The sequence below is a fragment of the Callorhinus ursinus genome, unplaced genomic scaffold (assembly GCF_003265705.2).
Source record: "Callorhinus ursinus isolate GAN/ISIS: 27379988/994484 unplaced genomic scaffold, GSC_fseal_2.0 scaffold22, whole genome shotgun sequence".
NCBI classification, from domain to species: domain Eukaryota; kingdom Metazoa; phylum Chordata; class Mammalia; order Carnivora; family Otariidae; genus Callorhinus; species Callorhinus ursinus.
In genome coordinates this window covers 27,964,033-27,989,896 of record NW_027397084.1, presented here as the reverse complement: position 1 = coordinate 27,989,896, position 25,864 = coordinate 27,964,033, and the positions used below count along the sequence as shown (strand labels likewise).

The 25,864-nt window shown below is 38.4% G+C and overlaps 1 protein-coding gene across 1 annotated transcript in view; it reads left to right on the top strand.

The window, feature by feature from the left end:
- The first annotated feature begins 8,236 nt into the window (after nucleotides 1-8,236).
- Nucleotides 8,237-25,864, top strand: part of TMEM30A (transmembrane protein 30A) — a 45,018-nt gene continuing 27,390 nt past the window's right edge. Inside the window, exon 1 of the mRNA XM_025890444.2 lies at nucleotides 8,237-8,680. Coding sequence (XP_025746229.1) covers nucleotides 8,444-8,680 — 237 coding nt within the window. The 5' untranslated portion in view covers nucleotides 8,237-8,443. The remainder of the gene's footprint in view (nucleotides 8,681-25,864) is intronic.

Below are 25,864 nucleotides of genomic sequence, written 5' to 3'. Positions count from 1 at the left end.
AATGAGTATTCAAAGTTCACTTTCTTTTTATTTAAAATCATTTGCTTTAAAATAGTTTTCACTTCTGCATTTCATATTTTCTTAAAAATATGGTCTTTTTCACTGTGAATAAACAGAAATGGCAGCAGATCTGCCAAAATGAGAGATACTTTTCCCCTGAGTTACAAGTATAGTGTGACTTAGTAGGATGAACACTGCTACACAGCAAGAGATAGAACTGGTTATAGGGTTTCCCTCAGCCCTTTATCGTCACCAAATGCACTGTCAGTCAATATTCAGATATTACTTTGCTGCTTTCTGCTGTCAATCTAAAGGTAGGTTACTCAGTAGAACAAATGCTCCTGAGGTTTTGCCCGCAGGCCACAGCCCAGCTTCTAGAGAAGCAGTTAGGTAATGCTTTCGGCAAAGTGGGATGGGGGTGACAGTGGGGCTATTCTCTGACACCTTTTATTTATCAGCTTTGGTCTATAGCCAGTCCCCACTTATCTTTGTCTTATTTGGACAAAGGAATGGCCTTTTCCTGTTTATTGTTTAAAGATCAGCATATCAAAGCAGGCAAGCATATTGTCTAAACAAAGATACCTTCTACAGGGAAGTTGCAGATGTGAGGGGGTCTTGCCCACAAGGCAGTTTGAGGCCTCTTTTTGGAGGAGCGGCGCCCCTCGGGTGCACATGATTTAAGAACACTGGCCAAAAGTCATTGTTTATTTCATGACTTCCCAGGAGGAGGACGGTCTTAGGCTTTCTGTATTTGCTCAAATGCATTTGTTCCCTTGAGCCCTGGGCTAGAGTCACTTTTAATGAGCCCCAGGCTATTTCCGTGTGCAGAAACTGCAGCAAGTTCCCTGGGCTCCATGCATGTTGGCACTAGGGCACATTGCACCCTACTTTTTTTTTTAATGTCATTAAAATTTACTTTTGAGGGGCGCCTGGGTGGCTCAGTCGTTAAGCGTCTGCCTTCGGCTCAGGTCATGATCCCAGGGTTCTGGGATCGAGGCCCGCATCGGGCTCACTGCTCTGTGGGAAGCCTGCTTCTCCCTCTCCCACTCCCCCGGCTTGTGTTCCCTCTCTCGCTGTGTCTCTCTCTGTCAAATAAATAAATAAAATCTTTAAAAAAAAATTTACTTTTGAAATTTGTATTTAATGCTATCCCAAGGAACCTATAAAAGATGTCATACTTTGAGGCCTCCCCTCAACTGGGGCAACCCTCACTGACTGCATAGTTCCAGGCGTAGCGACCCGTCCTCAGATATTGGTTGGAACCCAGTTCTCTGGAGTTCCCGTTTCTTTTTTCTTTTTTTTTTTTTTTAAGATAACCAGTCCTTTAGTTTCTATTGGCATTACTTGCAGCATTTCTTTCAGAGATCAGTGTCTCTAAGGAGAAAAGATTTTTTTCTTTCTCTTCAGAAGTCCATTTTCCCATTCTGCCTACATTGATAAGCATTGGTGTACAAAGTTGTCTCTCCAGTTTGACTGTAAGCTTCCTGAAGACAGGACTTGCATATTCCTCAGAGTGAATACAGGATACTGGATAAATGTTTGCAAAGGGCAATATAATTCCTTCTAGGGAGAGGCCTTTTCCCACTCTTGTAGCTGCCCTATCTCCTTTCCTCCAACCTTCACAGACTTTTCCCACGACCATAATCACGTTTTCATTTTTGACTTTTCTGGCTTGGAGGGCACAGGTCTTTCTCCTCTTTGACAGCAAGATATATGTTTAGTCAAAGTGGCAGGGTGTTTTGTAGGCACCCAATTACTGACTCCTAACCCCAATTGCTCCTCTAGGAGGCGTACTTCAGCCAGCGTATTCTATGCCAGATCTTCCTTACCAAAGTGTTCTGGCTGCTGATTCTTCCCTTGTAGAAACCTCTGTGCCCACTGAAGATTTTAGATGTGGAGTATCTGGATTAAACAAGAAGACTCTCAATAATCACTGATCTTAAGGGAAGATAGGCTCCTGGCAAAGACAGAGGTCCCTCATCTTATCAGACCACTAGATGGCCTATGCCATTTTAACAAGAAAAGTGTGTTCGGTCATTTTCAATTCACAAAAAGGCCAAGCATTGGTTTCCACGTGGAGCACTGTTCCAAGTAGACAAGTGGGACAAATGGACTGTATGAGCTAACTCTCAAGAATGGGGAGTACCAGAGATCTTGGTTTCCAGGGAAACAATCTAAGATCTTGAGAAAAAGAACATGAGCAGCCAGGGTATGGGGTCTTACAAATCATCAATAATGAGTGTTGTATATGGTTCAACTTTCTCTATGTTCTTTTATTTGTGATCCTATTCTTTCCTGCACGGAAAACCATAATATCACTCAGACTTTAGGACCCATTTCCTCACAGTTTAGTTTTTGACATCATAAAGAGGATGAGGTGTGGCATCTCCTATAACCCCTTGTGCACTCTTCTTATATGGAACTGACCTCATTATATTTCAATTGTTTGTTGGCAAGTTGTCTCTTCCACTAAAATGTGAGTTGAGAGTAGGTTTGGTTAGTTCAACAAGATTTACTGAATGTCTTTAAGACCTTGGCATTTTTCCAGGTGTTGTAAATATAGAGACAAATAAAAGCAGTCTCTGACCCTGAGAAGCTTTATCTAGTAGGAAAGACAGACATAAACATATTTCTCAGTATTACGGTAAGTGCAAAGATAGAGGTAAGTATAAGTTGCCTTAAACTCAGAGAGAAACTCAGTGCAGCTGAGGGCAAAGAAAGATTCCTCAGATTGGCTACTGTCTTGCTCTTGAAGGATGAGTAGGAATTAGCAAGGCAGTTTCAGTGGAAGTGGGGTCTGAAATAGAGTCTGAAGCGGGGGAGCAGTAGGTTGGACGGGTTAGGAATTGAAGACAGTGAGTGCAGATTATTCTTCTCAGAAGATTCAGTGAAAATAAAAATGTTGTGGAAGAGTTTGCTGAACCCCTACCTTTTCCCTTCACCTTGCATTGGTCAAAGGGAAGTCTAGGAGGTCATGGTTATTTGTTGTCATAAACATTTAGTTCCTGGGGTGCTTGGGTGGCTCAGTCGTTAAGCGTCTGCCTCCGGCTCAGGTCATGATCTCAGCCAAGGTCCTGGAATCGAGCCCCATATCAGGCTCCCTGCTCCTCGGGAAGCCTGCTTCTCCCTCTCCCACTCCCCCTGCTTGTGTTCCTTCTTTCGCTGTGTCTCTGTCAAATAAATAAATAAAATCTTTGGGGAAAAAAAAAAATAAACATTTAGTTCCATTGACAAAAAAAGTGTTTCCTTTCTCGGGCTCAGTAGAAATGGACTTTCACATTTAAGTTCATTTTGTGAAAAGTCATCTTTCAAGAATATGTTAGAGCTATTTTAAAGAAATAATAACTTCATAGTGACCCAGGTGTTTCAAAAAACAAATAATAATGAAATGGCTGTCATACCTTCCCCGTCCCCTCAAACTTCCCATAATTTAAAACTTGAAGAAACAGAAAAATGTATGTCTAAAAATAGTCCAAAAGTGATTATAAGTGGTTAAACATGAAAAAAAAATTTTTTTTAAAGTAGGCTCCATGCCCAGCGTGGAGCCCAGTGTGAGGCTTGAAGTTAAGACCCAGAGATTAAGACCTGAGCTGAGATCAAGAGTCAGATACTTAACTGGCTGAGCCACCCATGCACCCCTGGTTAAGCATTTTTAAAGGTCTACTTTCTTGTGTCTCTCTATTTTCATGGAGTAATAAGTCTCTTCCTTCCTCTGCCTGTCCCCTTTAAAAAATAATTTCACTGTAATACATATAATAGATGTCAGTTGGCTGTCAACTCAATGGCAACATCATATTTGAAGGAAAGGCCTGATCTATAATTCATGGCACCATGGGACATAATCATCTGAGACAGTCTATACAGTGGGAGTCATGAAGTCTGAAATATTATTAGAGTTATATTTTTTCATTTAAAGAAAGTGTGGAATTATGAAAAAGGAAACCTTAATTTCCTCCCCAAAACAAAGTTCTTAGGCTGTCTACTCTTTCCTCTAACTAGACTCATCATTAAAATATGTCGTTTGACTTGTTATTTCTGACTACTGACTAAGATTATTATTCATGAACTTGCAAAACCTCTCATCACACCCCCAATGACCTCAGGCTAATCAGACAATCTCTCAGTGTGAGAACAAAAGGATTTTCTTAAATGCCTACATGAAAAAGTTTGATAAATATGCAACATAAAATACAGGAAGAAGTCAACTTTAAAAGCAGTAATTTTTCAGTCAGTTGGAACCAATCTCTGATGCAATAAATATAACAAATTAAATTTATTATACAAATTCTCTATCATTCTTTCCTTAAAGATCTTCTCAGATAATTAAACATGAATATGAATTAGTCCCACCAAAGTTCTCTAAAGTGAGCTGCCATGATTAACCGAATAGAAATTTTTTTTCCTTCAAAAATAAACAAGCAAAAATACTACCCAGTCACTGAAAACAATTCAAACAATTTCGAGTCCCTAAGAACTTTCTCTGAAACTCATGCTGGTAAAAACTATGGTACATTTTTTAGGTCTCTTCAACTTTCCTAAACATTGTTATGCTACATATGTGAATGAAATGGCTTGAAATATGGCTAGAAACTCGAGAGCTTAAGCAGCACCAAATACTCAAAGGATTCTAACAAGCAAATCTGTGTGGCACTTTGGCTAAACAGTAAAAAGACCAGTTTCACAGGGAAATACAAATCAAAACCTCAATGAGATACCACCTCACACCAGTCAGAATGGCTAAAATTAACAAGTCAGGAAACGTCAGATATTGGCAGGGATGTGGAGAAAGGGGAACCCTCCTACACTGTTGGTGGGAATGAAAGCTGGTGCAGCCACATTGGAAAACAGTATGGAGGTTCCTCAAAAAGTTGAAAATAGAGCTACCCTATGACCCAGCAATTGCACTACTGGGTATTTACCCCAAAGACACAAATGTAGCGATCTGAAAGGACACGTGCACCCCAATGTTTATAGCAGCAATGTCCACAATAGCCAAACTATGGAAAGAGCCTAGATGTCCATCAACAGATGAATGGATAAAGAAGATGTAGTGTATATATACATATATATATGTATATATACACAATGGAATATTATGCAGCCATCAAAAAAATGAAATCTTGCCATTTGCAATGACGTGGATGGAACAAGAGGGTATTATGCTAAGTGAAATAAGTCAATCAGAGAAAGACAGTTATCATATGATCTCACTGATATGAGGAATTTGAGAAATAAGACAGAGGATCATAGGGGAAGGGAGGGAAAAGTGAAACAAGATGAAACCAGAGAGGGAGACAAACCATAAGAGACTTTTAATCTCAGGAAACAAACTGAGGGTTGCTGGAGTAAAGGGGGGTGGGAGGGATGGGGTGGCTGGGTGATGGACATTGGGGAGGGTATGTGCTATGGTGAGCACTGTGAATTGTGTGAGACTGATGAATCACAGACCTGTATCCCTGAAATAATACATTATATGTTAATTAAAATAAATAAATAAATCTGACTTAGCTATTAAAGGGCAAAAAAAAAAAATGACCAGTTTGTTTCCTCTTCATAATTAAGTTACTCAATAGTTATTCAATTTTTTTCTTTAATGTTTCTAGTTACCTAGTTTGGTGGCTTGAACACACCAACTGAGCTACCAAATAAAAATTATTATTATATAAACTACCCTGTCAAAAGCTATTTATATACATCTTTTCAGATCAAGGGGTTTGCATCTGCTTTGTCATTTTGGATTTACTTTTATATTTGGGCTCATGCATTCATTGCACACTTACTGTGTTGACCTGGTAGTCAGCATTAATATCATTTAGCCACATAAATTCTCCTTTTTACCAGGAAATCAGCAAATGAACAATCATTTGAACAATACAAATGTTATCTACGTGTATCCACACACACACACACACCAGTCACTCCGAAGAACCACAGTGAAAAATGCATGTATTGGTAATCACTGTGAGACCACTCTCTTTTGTTACCCCAGAAATGCTGAGTAACATTTTAAGAATTTCTACTTCATCAGATTAAATGAAAACAAAAAACTCCAAAAAACTACCTGGTAAGGACAATCATAAAACAATGTGTAACAAAGGAAATCATTAAATTCTGAGTCCCCTGAGTTAATGATGTGGATGTGAAAAAAAGAGCTCCGTAAAGCAGCATATTGTGATGGCACAGTACAGAGTGGAAAAGGAACAGTAAGGATATCATCAAGAGATTGAAAAAGGTCATTTCATCTATTTGGTCCTCATCTGAAAATGCAAGTTTTAGACAAGAATCTAAGGAAGCTTTCAGTTCTACAAGTCTGTGTTTCAGTCAAAATGAAATTTCTAATAAGAAAAAAAGAGACAAGGAGTTAATCTTTCTTATAAACAAACAAAACTAAAGAAAAAGCTGATAAACATATTGCCATCACTCAGATCACTAGAACAATTAACAACAAAAATCTGAGGGCAAAATAACTGACCATTTATACAGAATGCTGAGATAGCAATTCTCTTAAGGAACTGTAACATTTAGTGGATGTGATAATATAGGTAGAAATGGGGAGACAAAACTTGCCTTACACTATATTTCTGCATCATGTCCAATATTGTTACTCATTTTTAGGAATCAAAAGAACTCAGCAAAAGAAAAGTATTCCATGCCTTCTCCATTAACTGTGATAGATGAATGTTTTCCATTTGAGCCCTAGGTTGAAAGTAAACGGGCATAGATCAAAACAAAAAATAGCACTATGTTAACAGTGCTAAGAATTTGAGAATGGATGTCGTATAAAAGCAAAACCAAGCCAGTTGTCTGCCAGATAAGTATTCGATTGGCTCACATCTTGAGACTTGTAGTCATTTTGAAAATATATTTAATTTTAAATTTGAGGCCTAAACACTCTTCATTTCCCTTTCCTTGGTTTACCTTACAAAAGGCGTTAAGTACAAAGTCTGAAAGAAAATAAAGTTTGGGTATGTTTTCAGATGATGTGACTTACTCTCTGGTCTGGATTTCAAAGATGCCAATATAATGTGAAATGTATATAATTTTTTAAAAAAATTTACAAGTATTTGCTTATCCCAGAAAATTTGGAAAATACATAAAAGTGCAAAAAATATATAGTGCAAAAAATAGATTGCCACGACTTTTTTTTTTTTTTAAAGATTTTATTTATTTAATTGACAGAGAGAGACAGCGAGAGAGGGAACACAAGCAGGGTGAGCGGGAGAGGGAGAAGCAGGCTTCACGCCGAGCAGGGAGCCCGATGTGGGGCTCGATCCCAGGACCCTGGGATCATGACCTGAGCCAAAGGCAGACACTTAACGACTGAGCCACCCAGGCGCCCCGCCACGACTTTTTTGTTGGGCTTTACACTCTATACCTACACTACTTTGGTATCATTAGGTATTTTTTATATATCAGGAGTATCTCCTTGGATCATCAAATACTTAGCAGTTTTAAACTGTCTACATAGTATCTCATTTTACAGTGATGCCATAATTTGTTGAGGTTTTTTGATTATCCACAGTAAAGACCTACAGCTTATTACAACAGACTTCTTAAATCAATGTGCAAAAGAGAAACGTGGACACAGAAAATAAGGTAAAAAGTAACATTAAGACATTAGTGGAGGAAAAAAGTGAGAACAAGTGGCAAGGTAACAGGGTTAAACAACTGGCATGATTTATTATTGACTTTAGTACAAAAGGGTCACCCACCACGCATCTCACTTAATGTTTACATTTGCGCCTTGGAGGTTTATTTATTTTTAGAAAAAAACCCGTTTTATAACCCAAGCAAACACTGCCATCCCACCAAGCTCAAGCTCCCTTGGTACAGTCTTTTAAATGCGCCGATTCCCTTCAGAGAGGGCTTCGAGGTAAGACAAAAACCTGTCTGGCGCCGAAGTCACTAGAAAGACTTGTCAGCAGCTCCAGGGCTGATGAGGGTGATTTGGGCCGGGCAGGTCGGACCTGCGATCTAGCACCTCCTTTGCCATGATAACCACAGCAGGAAGCAGATGAGTGAGAACGGAAGCTTCGGAGAGTGAAGCAAAGACAAACCTATTGCGTAAGCGTCGAAACCTCTTCGCTCCCAGCGACGCGCAGGCGCAACGTAGCTCCAAGCTCTGGGGGTTGAGGCCCTCACTTTGTCGTCACAGGGCAAATGATCAGGGTGCGTCCGCCTTTTCCCTCCCTCTTCTATCCTCCTCCCTTTTCCCCTCCCCTTGTCCCTCAGTCTTCTCCCTCCTTCCTCTCTCCCTCCCTCTGGCGTCCCCCTCAGAATCCCGCTTCCGCTCGGCGGCCGTCGGCCGAAGGGTGTCCCGCCTCTTCCGCCTCTACAGCGGAGGTGGCGGCGGCAGCGGCGCCTGCGCGTCTTCTGTCAGGGTCAGCAGGCGGGTCCCCTGGGTGGTCCACCTGCGCGTCGCGGAGCCTCGCCGTGGGGGTCGATGGCGATGAACTATAACGCGAAGGATGAAGTGGATGGTGGACCCCCGTGTGCTCCCGGGGGCACCGCTAAGAACCGGAGACCGGATAACACGGCCTTCAAACAGCAACGGTTGCCGGCTTGGCAGCCCATCCTTACGGCTGGCACGGTGCTACCTACCTTCTTCATCATCGGCCTCATCTTCATCCCCATTGGCATCGGCATCTTCGTCACCTCCAACAACATCCGCGAGATCGAGGTGAGGGGAGGGAGCGGCGGTGGGTGTTGGCGCTGCCCCGGAACCGGGTCCTCCCCGTCTGCTCCACTCCAGCCTCAGCTCCCTGGGGGTTTGACAGGCTGGCTCTGTCCTCCCCTGCGTCTTCCCTCTCTTCCTCTCGTTCTTTTTCTTTCTGTGTGTTTCCGGAATTTTGCAGTTTTGTCCGAGCTTCCTCTTGCGATTTACAGGGTTTCAGACGGAATGAATGTTTAATGCAGGGGGTGGGTCGGGTGAAGAACGCCCCTTTAATGCGCGGTTCGTGTGGTTCTGTTGGGATTTTTGCCTTCAACGGAGGTTAAAAAGCAGTGGGGAAAAAAAGAAGTTCTGTCTAGGTGTAACTCCGGGAGAACTGACTTGGTCGGAGTGTCATTACTCGCGTGGGGATTACAGAGATTAACGCGTTGGCCATTGTTAGGGAAAGGAGCAGGGTCATAGAGGTATTGATGATTTTTATGTAAAGACGTTGTGTTACCAGGTCACGTATTAGGACATATAACCGAAGTGCGCACAGTACCTTTCATTTTGTGCTCATAACTGCTTTTAGTTGTAAGGCATGATATAGGTAAAAGATAACCAGAATCTTCAATTCTAGTTTTGCTTTTAGGCTGTGTTTAATAATCATGCCCTACATTCGCCCTAGTTTTTTTTTTTCTTTTTAACTCCTAGAATTTAAATTTTAAAAAAAGAGTCAAGGACTACACAGAATTAGTTGTACACTATCTACTGAACATTTTACTGATATAAAACATGACGAGCTTGGAGAAGCATCTTGATTGTCAGAGCAGCAATCATAGTGTCTTCATCTGTTTGTAGTGGTTAAGTTAGGTTGATACTAGAATGTAAATACTTCCTAGAGATGTCCAATATTAAAATTTGCTCATTCTCTTTTCTCGTACACCAGAGGGTATTTTTATCTGTTTGAAAGGGCAGGAACTGGCATCAATTTCTTTTGATTTCTTCTGTCCTGTCAGGTTATGCCATCTTTTTTCTAAATTTATTAAATACTTTAAATTTGTGTATGTGATTTAATAAGGACTTTCAGAGTAATTTTATTTCAACTACTGAAATAGGCATGAAGATACCTATTTTACAGTATAATCTACAATGTTACTTCTAAAAACAAAATCAGTTATTTCCTTTAATTGTACAATGCTCACTTTGAAGTTAATAGTAATTAGTATCAATAGCATAGTTTTTAAATCTTTTACTAAAAATTCATTTTTGGTTTATTAATTGGAGAAAGTACCACAGTATGTTTCCTCAGCATGTATTTTTATTTGTTTTATCATTTTTATCTCCCTAATAATCCTGCAAATATGGTATTCACTCAACCACACTAGGATCACACATATCAGGATATGAGCAAAATAGTGTATGTAATGCAAGGACCTATGGGCTCTAGGTTGGTGTTAGGCAGAGCTGGTGTTAAATTCCAGCTCAGCTACTAACTAGCTCAGTTTCTTGGAAAACTTTCTCTCTCCATGCTTAAGTTTCCTCACCTGTAAAATAGGTAAATAATGCCTATCTTATAAAATGTGAGAGAAACAATACAGATAACATTCCTGGCACTAAGTTATTACAATAAATAGTTACTGTCAATATGATGATCACTGATCAGGAGATGAGAAGTGGAATCAGAGAGGTTGATATTTGTTACTAAGCTAGCAGAGTATTGTATGTCTTGATTCCCAGCCTTAATCTTTTACACTGCACTGGAATCCTGACTGCATTGTGAATAGTTAAGTAGAAGAAAATAATTTAACATTAGAAATTTGATCATTTTACTTAAACTTAAGAGATTCAGATGAAAGTGGCAATAATTTGGAATTTTACACTATGGGAATTTACTAAATTATCAGAACTCCGTTAATGTTTACTATACCATGAAAATAAATATGTACTTTGTTTAAAACTTCAGGTTCTGAAATAAATAAGGTTCTTCACACTAAGTAGTTGTTGAAATGGAAATTTCTTGACTAGTTCTTGTGTATGTAATTTTGATTTCGAGGTGCCTGAGGAGCCTCCTGCATCTTGGTCTGGTTAAAAGGGCACTGAAGAGTTAAGGCAGTAGAGTTGAGGTCTCACCTCTGTTACTCTAGTTTGTGATCCTAGGTATGTTTTTGAGTCTTAGTTTCTTTTTCTTGAAGAAGCAAAAAATTCAGACTAGATGATCTCTGATATGCTGTTCAACTCTAAACATCTATGACTTCCAGCTTTAATGGGGCTTAAAAAAATGCTGCGTATTCAAATTGGATCACCTTTAGAACCAGAGGAAATGAAAATTAGGAATGATTAGGAATTTTGTACCAACACTGATAATACAGTTATGTAAATAAAATCACAATTTTTAAAAATTTGGCTGTTAGGGGCGCCTGGGTGACTCAGTAGGTTAAGCAACTGCCTTCGGCTCATGTCATGATCCTGGAGTCCCAGGATGGAGTCTGCATCAGGCTCCCTGCTTCTCCCTCTCACCCTCCCCCCTCTCATGCTCTCTCTCTCTCTCAAATAAATAAATAAAATTAAAAAAAAAATTTGGCTGTTATATATGTAGAAAATTGGTTCTGGTTCAGGTGTGGAATACTAGAAAAACCTAGAGAACTTTTCCAAAATATACCTGCTTGTTTCTGCCAGCTCTCCACCCTATATTAGCCACTAGTTTAGGTTAAAATATGTTGAGGGTTGGGGTGCCTGGGTGGCTCAGTCAGTTAAGTGACTAACTGGCTCAGGTGATAATCCCGGGGTCCTGGGATCCAGCCCCACATGGCATGTCGGGGCTCCCTGCTCAGTGGGGAGTCTCATTTCTCCCTCTCCCTTTGACCTTGCCCCCTGCTCAAGCTCTCGCCGACATGCTCTCTCTCAAATGAATAAATAAAAAATCTAAAAAAAAAAAAATCTTGAGGGTTATTAAAAGTAAATGGGTAATGAGAAGTTCTTGGCAACTTCTACACTGTTAAGTTGCTCACACTTTAGCTTGTTTCCTCAATTTTGAAAATTTTAAGAACTTTCATTGCTGAATTACATCAAATTACTAGGCAAGAGGAGACTTGTCAAATAAGAATGCTTTTGTAATAGAACATAAAGTGCTAAGATCAGAAATCCAGATTTTTTAGACACAAATATCAGTGGGTCTTTACCCCCCTCCCAGAAATGTTATGTTAAAAAATTATTCTTGTAAAGTGCATTGGACTCTCTTGGAAAAGGTATAAGAAAGATATTTTTAAATTTTAATGCTTATATTTGACAGTATTATCTCTCCAGCCCCCATACTGTTGGGCTTGTATATCTTGTTTAGTTGGTTTTTAGATTTTCCACCATCTAATTCAGTGAAGTTATTAGAAAACTAAAGTTGTTAATTTTATCATTCATAAGAAAATATTTTAAATATTTAATATGTTACTTAACAGTAAGGTTTAATATCTTCATTTATTATTAGCAGCAAGGAATTTTCTTTAATTTGGCAGTTGTAGGAGTCAGGCACATCCTTTTATGGCAAAAATAATGATTTTCTAGCCTAGGGCCCTTGTTGGTGAGGCTGAGCTATTACTTGAATAGAGCTAACTTGAAAAAGTTAATGAGGTATTCTTAACTATTGCAAGGCATTTATCAGTGTGAAGTTACGTAGTTTTAAATTAATGGTTAGAATCAGATGAGTACATTTTTCAAAGTAATAATTCAGAGTATATTTAAAAACTAAATATTTACTTCAAATTAATATTGCCAAAAGTGTTCAAGAAACATTTTCATTAAATTTTAGTGGAATCGGACCCCCTTTCCCCCCGCAACATGTTTGATAGATCCCAACTCTCCTCTGCTTTTATCTTACTATATCATTTACTGCCCTCGATTATTTAATCCTGGTTATTTTCTGTTTCCCTCATTCTCTAATTATATTCCTGTATAACTTGGACTCTTACCTAATAAGATTTTTAAAAGGATTAGATTTCTCTTCTGCATTTAGTATTATTCTTTGTTTATACTTAGCCTACAGCTAAGAGTCAAGGAAGAATAAATTGCTGTGTAGAAATGATGGTTAAAGATAGGCACTATATGTTAAGAAATTTAAAATTTTCATATTCAGATGAATTGCAATGGTTTAGAAGCTGACTCTTGGAAATTAAGAGGTTTGTAGTGTGTTTTAATTTGTTTCTCAAGCAACTTTAGTTCTTAGAGCAGCAAGGCATGACAAAGTAAATATGGCTGGCCCAGACCATTTTATAAAGCTCAGGAACTGAGACTGGTTCTATAGAGGAACATTTGCAGTTGATTTGATGATAGAGAACACTAACTTTGGACCCCAATTATGTGAAATGTTATCCCCCCAAAATAATTTCATTCTTATTAGTAGACCTGTGTTGCCAGAAAATTGTATGCTAGTGTTAATATATTTTGAATTTCATCAATAAAAATTTGTGCAAAGTTGTTTTCTCTTGTTATATAAAGAACCTACATAATATCCTCAACCTTGCTTCTTGGTTTGCAAAGCCTAGAGTGTTCACTTTCTGGCCCTTTACAGAAAAGAATTTCCTGCACTTGATTTAGAGTTTTAAAGAAACATACTGGCAAATTTAGCATTTGTTACAAAAACAGCAATGTTTAACTTACACTTTCTGATTCTCAATAATCTTTCAAGGTAGGTATAATGATCTCTGATAATTGCTTGTGTTCAACCGTCTTTGTACACATTTCATAGATAAAAAAGGCCTTAGCTAAACTTGTATTAATATTGGCTGAGGTGATACCATTCTTCATTTCTTTGCACAGTCAGATAAAGTTTATGCAACCTTTAAAAAATTGCTTTTGAAATTTTTACTTTGGAGAAAGGATTCAGATAAATTCTTTAGTATGGAATTATTAGTTCAAAGAAACAAAAACTTAATCTAATTAATACTTACAATGATTTACCTTATTACTCACCATTGTGTTGGGTGACCTGTTTAGGTCTTATATTGATTTCCTTTAAGACAGTTTTACATTCAAAAATGGAAGTTTTCCAGTCCTTATAGTGTAAAAACTCATGTCCTTCAAACTCCTCCTTTCCCAGTGCGTTAAATTCAGTTTGTTTCTGAGGAGTAGAATGTATTTTTAGAGTTACTAAGAAGAAATGACAGTTTTATTTAGAGGAACAATTACAATGGTAGCAAAACAAAGCTGAGAAATATGATAACCTTTAAACTAATCATCTACATCTGTTGTTCTGTTTTACCTCTGGTTCTTTGTGTTTTGTATTTAAGCTGATGGGCAGGTCTACAGTTTATCATTGTATTCTTTATTATGCTTTGTATGCTTTTGACATTTAATAAGCATTAATTTTTAAAAATAAGGGAACTGTAGTTCCTCTTCCCCCTGGTAGCCTCTTTCTTCCTAGGATAAGTTATGGACTGTTGTCTTTAGTATGGACTTTTTCCCCCCCTACCTTTTCTGAGGTATATAATTGACAAATAAAAATTGTATATTTTAAGGTGTTCAGTGTATGATGGTTTGATATATGTATGTATACATTGTGAAATGATCACCATTATCAAGCTGATTAACACAACCATCACCTACCACAGTTAACCTGTTTGCTGAGAATACTTTAAGGTCCACATTTAACAAAAAGATAAGAGATAACAAGTGCTGGTGAGGGTGTAGAGAAAAGGGAACCCTGGTGGAATGTAAATCGGTAAACCATTATGGAAGAGCATCAGAAAATTAAAAAAGGAACTACCGTATGATCCCACAGTCCCACTACTGGGTATATATCCAAAGGAACTGAAATTAGTATCTGAAAGGGTTATCTGCACTCCCATGTTCACAAGCTTTGTGATTATATCCAATGGATTTTATTACAATCTGGGCATTAGGTCAGGCTACCCTTGAATTTTAGCTGATAAAGGACTTAGTGGGTTTGGGTGGTAAAAACTCATAGAATGAGTTAAATTTACCTAGAGTTTTAATTGACATTGGGCACATTCTGTATCAAAGTGCTGCTCTGGACATAGTGAACATTAGGAAAATGTTTGCGAACAGAGCCTCTTTTAGATTTTTTTTTTTTTTTCTCAAGCCGAGAATCGTCCTTCTTAAGGACCCTACGATCTTTTGGGGGATATGAGATTATACATCTAAAAGGAAAACTAAGCCTCGCTAGGTTAGTGACACAAGCAGAACATAGTTCAAAGGAAGATAAGATCACATCTGTCTTTAATAACCATGGGAAGCTTTGTGGAGGAAGTGGGCTTTGAGCTGGAACTGGAAAGATAAAGAACACTTCTAAATGGGAGGTTGGATGCATTCCAAGAAAGGAGATTAATATGAGCAAAGGTATAGTGACAGAAAATCAAAAGGTGTATAGAGAATATAGGAGTAAGGGCAAATAAGCCAGTGCCAGATTGTGGATAGACTTCAAGTATTCGATAATGAGTATATTAAACTGAGGAAGTGGCGTGATTTGATACAATGTGTATCCGTTAGGATTGGGTTCAACAATGAGGAAATAAGATTTTCATTCTCATGTAAAAATCCCTTAGAAACACAGTCTCTGGCTAGGGTGGAGGTACTGTTTTACTGGGTCTTCACTCTGTCTAGTTTACTGCTCTGCCATTCTTAGGGATTGGAGCTGATGCTAACAATCCAGAATGGAGACTAGAGCTCTGTTGTTGCACCCTTTTCCAGGCAGCAGTGTGAAAGGAGAGCCAAAGAACAAAGGGGTAGGATAGGCCTCTTCAAGAAGGTTTGAGGAAGCTGCCCCGTACTGCCTCCACTTAGTAACAAGGCCACACTAGCTGTAAGGGCAGCTAGAGGCTAGAAATGTGGCCTTTCTTTTGATAACAAGATTCTCAGCTGGTAATTGAGGTTTTTTTTTTTAATTAAGGTTTTTATTTTAATTTCAGTGTAGTTAACATACCGTGTTATATTAGTTTCAGGTGTACAAGATTTTATTTGTTTATTCGACAGAGAGAGCGAAAGAGTACAAGCAGGGGGAGCAGTAGAGGGAGAGGGAGAAGCAGGCTTCCCGCTGAGCAGGGAGCCCGACGTGGGCCTTGATCCCAGGACCCTGATGAGATCATGACCTGAGCCGAAGGCAGATGCTTAACCATCAGAGCCACCCAGGCGCCCCTGATTCAACAATTCTATACATTACTCAGTGCTCATCATGATAAGTGTCCTCTTTAATCCCCATCCCCTATTTCACCCATCACTCTGCCTAACCCCTCTCTGGTCATCATCAGTTCTCTATAATTAGTAATTGAGTTTTAAGCTATGGAAGAAAGGTAGCACAGAAATTGAGGTTGGAGGATGTTAGGAGTCTCTGCAAAATAAGGCTATATATAGAAAGATTTGTCTGGTGGTAATATTGACCAGATGGGAGCTAAATCATCTAGATGTAAGTCTAGAAAAATAGATTGCATTTTTATATTGATTATGGTATTGAATTGGTTTCATAGTAAAAGGCAGTATGTGTTTTGTATGTGAAAAGCAAATCCAGGTGTATCACTTTGCTGATAAGTTTTTAAAAAAATAAGTTAATGGAAGGAATTTTGAGGATCATCACCTTCTTCCTCTTATTTTCTTTAGCCTCTCTTTTTTCCTTCTCTGTTCAGCATATAAGTGTGTTCCAGTTTTACCTCTTAAAAAATAAAAAGTCCTATCTTAATTCTGTTTACTAATAAAAACATTAATGACTTACCTTTGAGTTTTTACTGTGCTAAGAATTTTGCATACATATGTCGTTTGATATAGTGACACAATGGTAATGTTGTTCCTTTTTTTTTTTTTGGAAGGGGGTGTGGAATCTGAGATTGTCATTGCTTAATCACATAAGTAGAATTCAAATCCTAGCACTCTTAGCTCTTGTTTTGATTCTTGTAGGTACTGGTCTGTATTCTCTTTTTCCACACAGTCTGTGTGAAAAGAAGGGTCCACACTTGTTGATAATGTACATTCTCATCTTTCATTAACTCGCTCCTTAATTCACTATATCTGAAGTATGTTGGGTAGTGAAAAGTGCTATGAAGAAAAATGAAGGAAAGGGAATAGGAAGGGTTGAAGAATGGTTCACAGTTTTAAATAGAATAGTCAGGGAAGGCTTCAGTAAAGTGGTATTTGAATAAAGATCTAAAAGAAGTCATAATGAGCCATATTGATGACTGAGGGAAGGATGTTCCAGGCAGAAGAAAGAGTAAGAGCAAAAGTCCTGAAGTGTGTTTAGTAGGATGTTTGAGGAACAGCAAAGAGGCTAGTGTGGCTGGAGTACAGTGAGAAGTGGAGAGGAATAGTAGAAGATGAGGTTAGAGTGGTAAAGTCGTGGGCTGCACAGCACATGGGCCACTATAAGGATTTTGGAAGCCACTGAAGAGTTTCGCACAGATAGATGACGTGATCTTACTTATGGTTAAAAGAGTCACTCTGGCCATGATATGGAGAATATTACCTGGGGGATAAAAGTAGAAGCAGGTATGGGGAAGCAAGAATGTCCTGTCTTCTTCAAAGTCCCTCTAGCTGGACTAAGAATCAAATTGATGAGAAGATTAATAGGAGAAAATAAAATTTAATAGCGTATGTATGGGGAATCCACACAGACATGGAAATTCCAAAAACAGGCAAAATGAGGTATATATGTCATAATGAACTAAGGAGAAGGGTAGAGGGTCTGGAACTTCAAAGGGAAGGAATGTAGTTCACAGGAAGATAAGGTAAACAAATTTTGCTGGACAACTCAGAAACAGTGGGACAAAGAAGACTGATCAAACAGGCCTTGCTAGGTTCTTCCCTGTCTACCATTTCTAGTTATTGTACAATGTAGTTATCTATGGTGATAGCTCTCTTCCTGGAGCAGGTCCTCTAAATTATTTTTGGGCAGTTGTGCGGGAGGTAAAACCTTTTCGTGAATCTGCTGGATTTTGATGGCTTTTTAACTTAAATGATCTTTATACCACAGTGGCCCATTCCGGAGCAACTTGCTCTCAGTCCCTACACCGGGAAACTAGATAAGGGTCTACTGCAGTAATTCAAGCAGATGATGGTGGCCACAGTAGAATGGTTGCAGTAAAAAGCAGTTAGATTTAGAATATATTATGTGGATATCATGTATAAAATTTATTTATTTGTTTACTTACTGCGTATTGAATTGTTAAAACATAGGCAAATGTATTAATAAATTAAATTTTTTATTAAAAAATGGAATATATTATGAACATAGCGCTAATAGAATTTCCTCAGGTAGTGAACATGTAGGGGGTGGTGAGAGAAATTGTAGAATCAAAGATAACTTTAAGATATTTTGACCTGCATTAGAAGGATGGAGTTATAATTTATTGAGATAGAGGAAGACTGCAGAAGTAATGTTGGTGTAGTAGTAGGGGTTTTTGCAGGTTGAGAAGCTGAAAAAAAAAGTTATATTTTTGACTTGTTAGGGTGAGATGCCTTTTAGACATCCAAGTTGGAAATAATGAGTAGGCAATTGAATATATGAGTCTAGGGGGAAGGATGAGACTTGGGTCACAAATTTTCAGGGTTAATCAGCATAGATGATTTGTAAAGACATAAGATGGAGTAAAGTCAAGAGAGTAGTTACAGGTCAAAGAAAAGTGAGAGCATCTAGGCAGCCCGGAGTCACTCCAGTGTTTGTGGAGGTTGGGGAGATGAGGAGGAACAGCAAAGGGATTGGAAAGGAGCAGCCAGTGAGGTAGGAGAAAAACAAGGTAAATGTGGTGTCCTGGAAACCAGTTTTAAGGCAAAGTGTGTGGACAATAATAATGCCCAGTGCTCCTGCTGATAGCTCACATAAAGGGAGAACTGAGAGCTGACCTTGGAATTACATGATACATTTCATAACGTGAAAAGCAGTGATGAACCTGTCCTACAGTGAGTGCCATCACCATCCACATGGTTTTTCACACCAGAAATCCTGGAAGTCGAACTAAACTTATTTATCATCATCCCATCTCTAGGTACTAAGTTTTATAGATTCTACTTTATTTTTTTGAATCTGTCTTTTCCCCGTTTCCACTGTTGTTTTCTTAGTTTGTGTTCTCAACGTTTCCCAACTGGATTATTGCGGTAGTACTCTATTTTCTTTGCTTCTAGTCTGTTATTTTCTTTAGTCTTTCTGCACATTACTGACAGGGTGATTTTTTTTTTTTTTTAAGCTAGTCTGAATATTTTGTTTCTTGCTTAAAATTTCTCCTATGATTCCTTCTAGTATTCAGGCTTATGTTCAGACCCCTTCATGCGGAATGTAATTTTCTTCAAGATAGGCTACTTTTCTGCTTCTTTAGCCTCACCTCCTACCACTCCCCTACTCTTTGGTCTAGCCATAGCAAACTACCATAGTTTCTGGAACGTGGCATGCTGCCCGATCTACCTAAAATGTCTTTCCTTTTCTTATTCTGCCACTTGTTTCAAATTTAATTCCTGTCAACGCTATGGAAAATGTTCCCTGATTCCTCCCTTTCCCCACCTGATAATAAATGCTTCTCAGGTTCCATAAGTACTAGCTTATGGCCTTTTCTAACATCATCAAATTATATCCTGTAACTATTAACATGACTTTCTATCTCACTAGTCTGTAAATTCTTTTGTAGTATGAACAATGTATTTTTCCATTATATATTCCCATCCTGTAGTATAATGTTTCGCATTTAATAGGGGCTAAGATGTTTTAATGAACAAATTAATTAAACTGAGTACAATCAAATTTTAAAACCATTTATTGAGAGTTTATTGATCATCTGAATGGTAATGTGTTTCTGAAGGAGTTATTGAAATTAGCCAAGGAAAGTGTTACAGGTTACAAGATGAAACTTGTATTAATATGATATCCACCCATGTCTAAAGGCAAAACAAATTTGCCTGTTGAATAGTCATCTAGAGAGTGCTGAAAATTTAGCAGATAGGTTGATTGGCAAATGTTGGAGCAAGGAGGAGGGTGCATAATTTTAAAAATGGCATAAAATACATCCCCTGCTCCTGTACACAAACACAGACTTTTTTGAGGTTTATTTTAAAAGAAAGTGCTGTTGTATACATATTAGTTCTGAAAAATTGGAAACCATAGACGAACCAACCATTACATGGATTTGTAGTTTAATTTCTAAATTTAATTGAAATTTATTTAAGAATGATTATATTATAGCATCTAATAGCATTGTACATCAATACACTAAGTTGGCTATTGTTCTAAGTTCTCAGGTCTCACATTATATACAATTATGTTTAGTTTTGAAAAAAAAATTTTTTTTAAAGATTTTATTTATTTGATAGAGAGAGACATACAGAGAGAGAGGGAATACAAGCAGAGGGAGTGGGAGAGGGAGAAGCAGGCTTCCTGCAGAGCAGGGAGCCCGATGTGGGTCTCAATTCCAGGACCCTGGGATCATGACCTGAGCCGAAGGCAGATGCTTAACGACTGAGCCACCCAGGCGCCCCGAAAAGAATTTTTTAACTTAATTTTTTAAAAAGATATAATGTACTTTCCCCCTCCCTTTAAAAATATTAGCATGAGGTCTCAAAGTTTGATCTGTAGTGGAAACAATGAGAGTCAAATTCAGGGATACTAAATATATTGCTAAGGAAGAATTAGCAAAACTTGGAGGCTAATGCTAAAGTTGGTGTTGAGACTTTGAACTTGGATGCTTGGGACAGTGGTGATACTGTAGCCAGGGCACAGGGGTGCAAGAGCACCTGGCTCCAGGGGTCCCAAATAGATCAGGTTCGGCCAGTTGCCGCTGACAAAATCCAAAGACAGAAGGGAGGAGTGGTGGTGAAAAAAGAAAAGAATCTATTTCAGTGTGGCCAGCACGGGACGGAAGTGGACTAGTTTCCCAAACGCTGTCTCCAAAGTGTTGAAAATACTTCTTGGTTTATGTAAGGAAAATGTGGGACAAAGGTCAGTGGGTACATGCAGGTGGGCAGTAAAGGTCAGGTGAGTCATTGTCTTGGGAGTCAGTCATGCTGGTCTTGCTGGCTCAGGGCAGTCCTTATTGCTGAGGGGGTAATTTTGTTCCCAATCATGGGGATGCTTTTCCTGTAGGGTCTTTTGCTTGAGTTAAGTGATGAGCTGGAAAGAACTTAATCAATTAGAAAGTACAGACTGAGGTCAAAATGAAGGTAGTTGAAATAAGTCCTCTTTCAGTACTATTTACAGGTATCTAAGACAACCGTTGGGTGTGAGATTAAGGGATTCAATGAACTATCATTATTGATTTTCTTAAAGTAAGTTTTTAGGGAAGCACAACCAGACGCTTAATTGACTGAGCCACCCAGGCACCCCAACAAAGTCGTTTTTAATTTGTTGTTAAGTTGAAAAATGTGAAGATTTGGTATTGTTTAAAACATCAGCATATTCACAATCGACGCCAATTTTATTCTTTGAGAGATTTTATTAATTTATTTGAGAGAGAGCAAGGAGGGGGGAGCAGAGAGAAAGTGTGGGCTCCTATCCAATATGACTGGTGTCCTTATAAGAAGAGACAGACATTCACAGAGGGAAGGTGATGTGGAGACAGAGACATAGGGAGAATCATGTCGCAATAGTGGCAGAGGTGGAGTGATGCAGATGCAAGTCAAAGAACACCAAGAATTGACGGCCACTACCAGAAGCTAGAAGGAGGCAAGGAAGGAATCTACCCAGAGTCCCAGAGGGGGTATAGCCCTGCTGACACCTTGCATTCAGACTTCTAGCCTTCAGAATTGTGAGAGAATAAATTTCACGTTGTTGTAAGACACCCAGCTTGTGGCAATTTGTTACAGCAGCCCGAGGAAACTCATTTAGTCACATACCAGCCTTTCGGTTTGAGGCAGTTATTTAACCTCTGAATTTCAGTTTCCTCTCTGTAAAAGGTTAAGAGCAGTTCTGGCATGGAGAAGACATTTGGGAAATAATAGCTAGTTTTGCTATTGCTGTCCTTTCTTTAAAGGTGATTTACATTATTACCTAATTCATTAATTTATCATTTCCAAGTGTGAAATTGAAACTCACTGATTGAATTAGAAGTAAAATCCTTGGGGTGCCTGGGTGGCTCAGTTAGTTGAGCAGCTGACTTTGACTCCAGTAAAACACAGAGTATCATTATGGCTTCAGTTTACCTTCTTTAGCCTTATTTCCTTCCAATATGAAAACTGTCCATAAATCCAAAATGTTTATACTCATTGTCCGAAATATACCTGTGCCCTTTAACTATTCTTCTACAGAGCAAAGGGGACGGTTGATGCTTCAGAAAAAGCAGTTCAGTAGAAGAAACTTGGGATTGGGGTCAGAAATGCTTGGTTTTAGCCTAGTGCAAGCTGTTGCTATTTGTGTGACCTTAGGCAGGTTTCTGAATGTGTTCTTTTTTGTACAGTGGAAATAACAATATAGGATTTTGGTGAGAATCAGATGAAATACAGAATAGAAAGGAATGTGTAAACAATATTGAAGTTTAGGTATGATTGCTTTTGTATCTATTTTGTACCATACGTTATGCCTTACATGTAGTAATGCTTAATATGTTAATGATAATGGTTTTTTTAAAAATTCCTTTCAGATTTTCTTGAGATCAAAAGACATGCCAATTTTTTGTACATTTTGAAAACTATATCAAAAGATTGTAATGAAAATGTTATAGCTATCCCCCCTTATTCTTGGCTCCAGTAAAATGTTCAGTTTTAATATACTGTAGTGTAATTTATTAGACTTCACATTCCATCATATTATTTTTGTTCAAATAAATAATAAATATCCTTGCTTAATCACAATTAGTAATCTTTCTTTCCTACTTTGCCCTAGAAACTAAGCTGAAAGAGAGTGATTTGAGAGGTATTTGTTCAAAGGCGTACAGTATGGTAATAGGCACAGCTGGCAGCTTTTTTTAAAATCCTTAAATTAGTCTTAAAAAAGCAAAAATGCAGTTTTTTTAAATAAAATTTGAAAAAAATTTCAGTATAGCTTAATATATGTTTTAAAATACAGTTCTGTCTTCTAAATGGTCTCATCTTTCATCTCTTCAGAATCATAAAACTTGGCTTTTAAGTGGGATATTGTGCATGAATAGGCCCTGAGCAGAAAGCTGTGGCCCAGCAGGCGTAGTATAAATTACATATGCTTTGCCTCTCTTCATTTAGGAGACCTGTGTTTTTAGCTTGCTTTAGTTATGTGTCTAACTTCTCCTAGATATTTGGTGTGAATAAAAATTTTCTCTAAACAAAGTTTTATTAGTAAGCAAATAAGCTTTGATGGAGAACGTTTCAATATCAGAATTTGACAAAACCAAGATTTATTAAATAGTTTTGTAGTTTTTGACAAGCAATCAGATGTTGGGGCGCCTGGGTGGCTCAGTGAGTTAAGTGTCGGACTCTTGAATTCGGCTTAGGTCATGATCTCAGGGTCCTGTGATCAAGCCAGCCAAACCCTGCATTCAGCCTGTGCTCAGTGGGGAGTCTGCTTATCTCCCTGTCCCTTTGCCCCTCCCCTCACTTGCCCATGCTCATGCTCTCTCTCTCTCTCCCTCTCTCGCTGAAATAAATAAATCTTAAAAAAAAGATCAGATGTTGCAATTAGTTGCTGACTCTATTTTCTGTATACTGATTTTAACCTTTTTTTCATTTATAAGGAAAAACTGAACATATATATAAAGTTTAAATGTTTGGTTTTAGAAATAAAGATTAAATGGCTATTTTTTTTTTACTTTATTAAGATAAATAAAAGGCTGTTAGTCATAAAATTCTTATTTATCAAAAGAGTGAGAACACAAGCAAGCCACAGAGTAGAAAAAAACATTTTTAAAAGGACTATTATCCGAGGATAAAGGACTATTAAAGGACTATTATCCAAAATATGCAAGGAACTCTTAATACTCAGCAATAAGAAAATGAAAAACCCCATTAAAAATTGGGCAAAAGACCTGAAGAGATATCTCACCCAAGAAAATACACAGTATCTTAGTTTGGGCTCTTGTAACAAAAATTCACAAAAATTCACAAAAGACAAAAAAAAAAAAAAATTCACTTTCCATTTAAGACTAGGTGGCTTAAACAACAGATAGTCATTTCGCACAGTTTTTGAAGCAGAGAAGTTTATGATCATGGTGCTGGTAGATTGATTTCCTGGTGAGAACCCTCTTCTGAGCTTGTAGGAGGTCGCCTTCTTGCTATGTCCTTACCATGGCAGAAAGAGAGCTTTGGTCTCTCTTCTTTTTATTAAGGACACCAATCCTGTCATAGGGACCCCACTCTTTTTTTTTTTTTTTTTAAGTTTTTTTATTGTTATGTTAATCACCATATATTACATCATTAGTTTTTGGTGCAGTGTTCCATGATTCATTGTTTGTTCATAACACCCAGTGCTCCATGCAGAACGTGCCCTCCTCAATACCCACCACCAGGACAACCCATCCCCCTCCCTCCCTCCCCTCTAGAACCCTCAGTTTGTTTCTCAGAGTCCATCATCTCTCATGGTTCGTCTCCCCCTCTGACATACTCCCCTTTTCTTCCTCTCCTGTTATCTTCTTCTTTTTCTTTTTTCTTAAAATATGTTGCGTTATTTGTTTCAGAAGTACAGATCTGTGATTCAACAGTCTTGCACAAATCACAGCGCTCACCGTAGCACATACCCTCCCCAATGTCTATCACCCAGCCACCCCATCCCTCCCACCCCCAACCACTCCAGTAACACTCAGTTTGTTTCCTGAGATTAAGAATTCCTCATATCAGTGAGGTCATGTGATACATGTCTTTCTCTGATTGACTTATTTCACTCAGCATAACACCCTCCAGTTCCATCCATGTCGTTGCAAATGGCATGATCTCATTCCTTTTGATGGCTGCATAATATTCCATTGTGTATATATACCACATCTTCTTTATCCATTCATCTGTCGATGGGCATCTTGGCTCTTTCCACAGTTTGGCTATTGTGGACATTGCTGCTATAAACATTGGGGTACACGTACCCCTTCGGGCAGGATGACCCCATTTTGTGGCCAATCACCATGCAGTTTGGCTGACAAATGATGAATGGCTTCCTCAGTAACCCTTCTGACATCATTGCCTGGAAACCATCTTTTAAGGAAAACAGGTTAAGTTTCCTTCAAGATGAAAGAATATTATTTATGACGTATTTATGGTGAAGTTCATGATGTCGCTGAAAAAACTCACTCAGTATAAAGATAAATGTGTCACACAGAGTCACCATTCACTGAAACAGTTACACCGATATTAATGAAGTCATGGGCCATTAGATCCCATGAATGATCACACTTGAGGGGTAAGTTGGACAACATGGCACTAGAGCAAATGCTATTCTCAAGTCATCCATCAAAGCTTATATGTAAGTGTTGAAAATGGTAGATAAATGTTGGGTACATCTTCCCACAATAAATATAAAGCAGGAAAGGATGAAACTGTGTCACAAATCATTACCTACTTGACACAACGACATTCAGCTCTCATAGAAGTGGGGAAAGAATATCCAGCCTGTCACCAGGTTCACAGTCTTCCTAGCAGGCATCCAATCAGAAAGTACTGAGGGGAAGAGTTAAGTTTGTCTCATCCCTCAAATACAACTACATACTTATCAAATCATTCTCAACACCCCAAAAATCAATCAGAGATCTAAGAATATAAATGCTGCAAGCCTACAAGTAGAAAAGGGACCCCTGTTAGGAGGGAAGGAATTGTGGAGACTTGAATGTGCTGTGATATAGCTGAGAATATAGTGGAGATGAGGGAGTCTGCTTGAGGAAGCTACCGCAAAGTATTATCAGCAGCAGGGTGCAAATACAGATCTTTTACATGTCTGTATAAAGAAAATTTGTTACATATACACAATGGAATGATACTCAGCCACCAAGAAAACCAATACCTTGCAATTTGCAATGATGTGGATACAGCTAGATGGTATTGTGCTACTTGAAATTAGTCAGTCACAGATAGACAAATACATATGAATTCACTCACATTTGGAACTTAAGCAACAAAACCGATGATCATAGGGGAAGGGAAGACAAAATAAAATAAGATGAAAACAGAGAGGGAGCTAAACCATAAGAAACTCTTAACTATAGGGATAAAACACGGTTGATTGAGGGGAGGTGGGTGTGGAGACTGTGTAATTAGGTGATGGGCATTAGGAAGGGCACTGGGAATGAGCTCTGGGTGTTACATGAATCTGATGCATCACTAAATTTTACCTCTGAAACTATGGAATAAAAA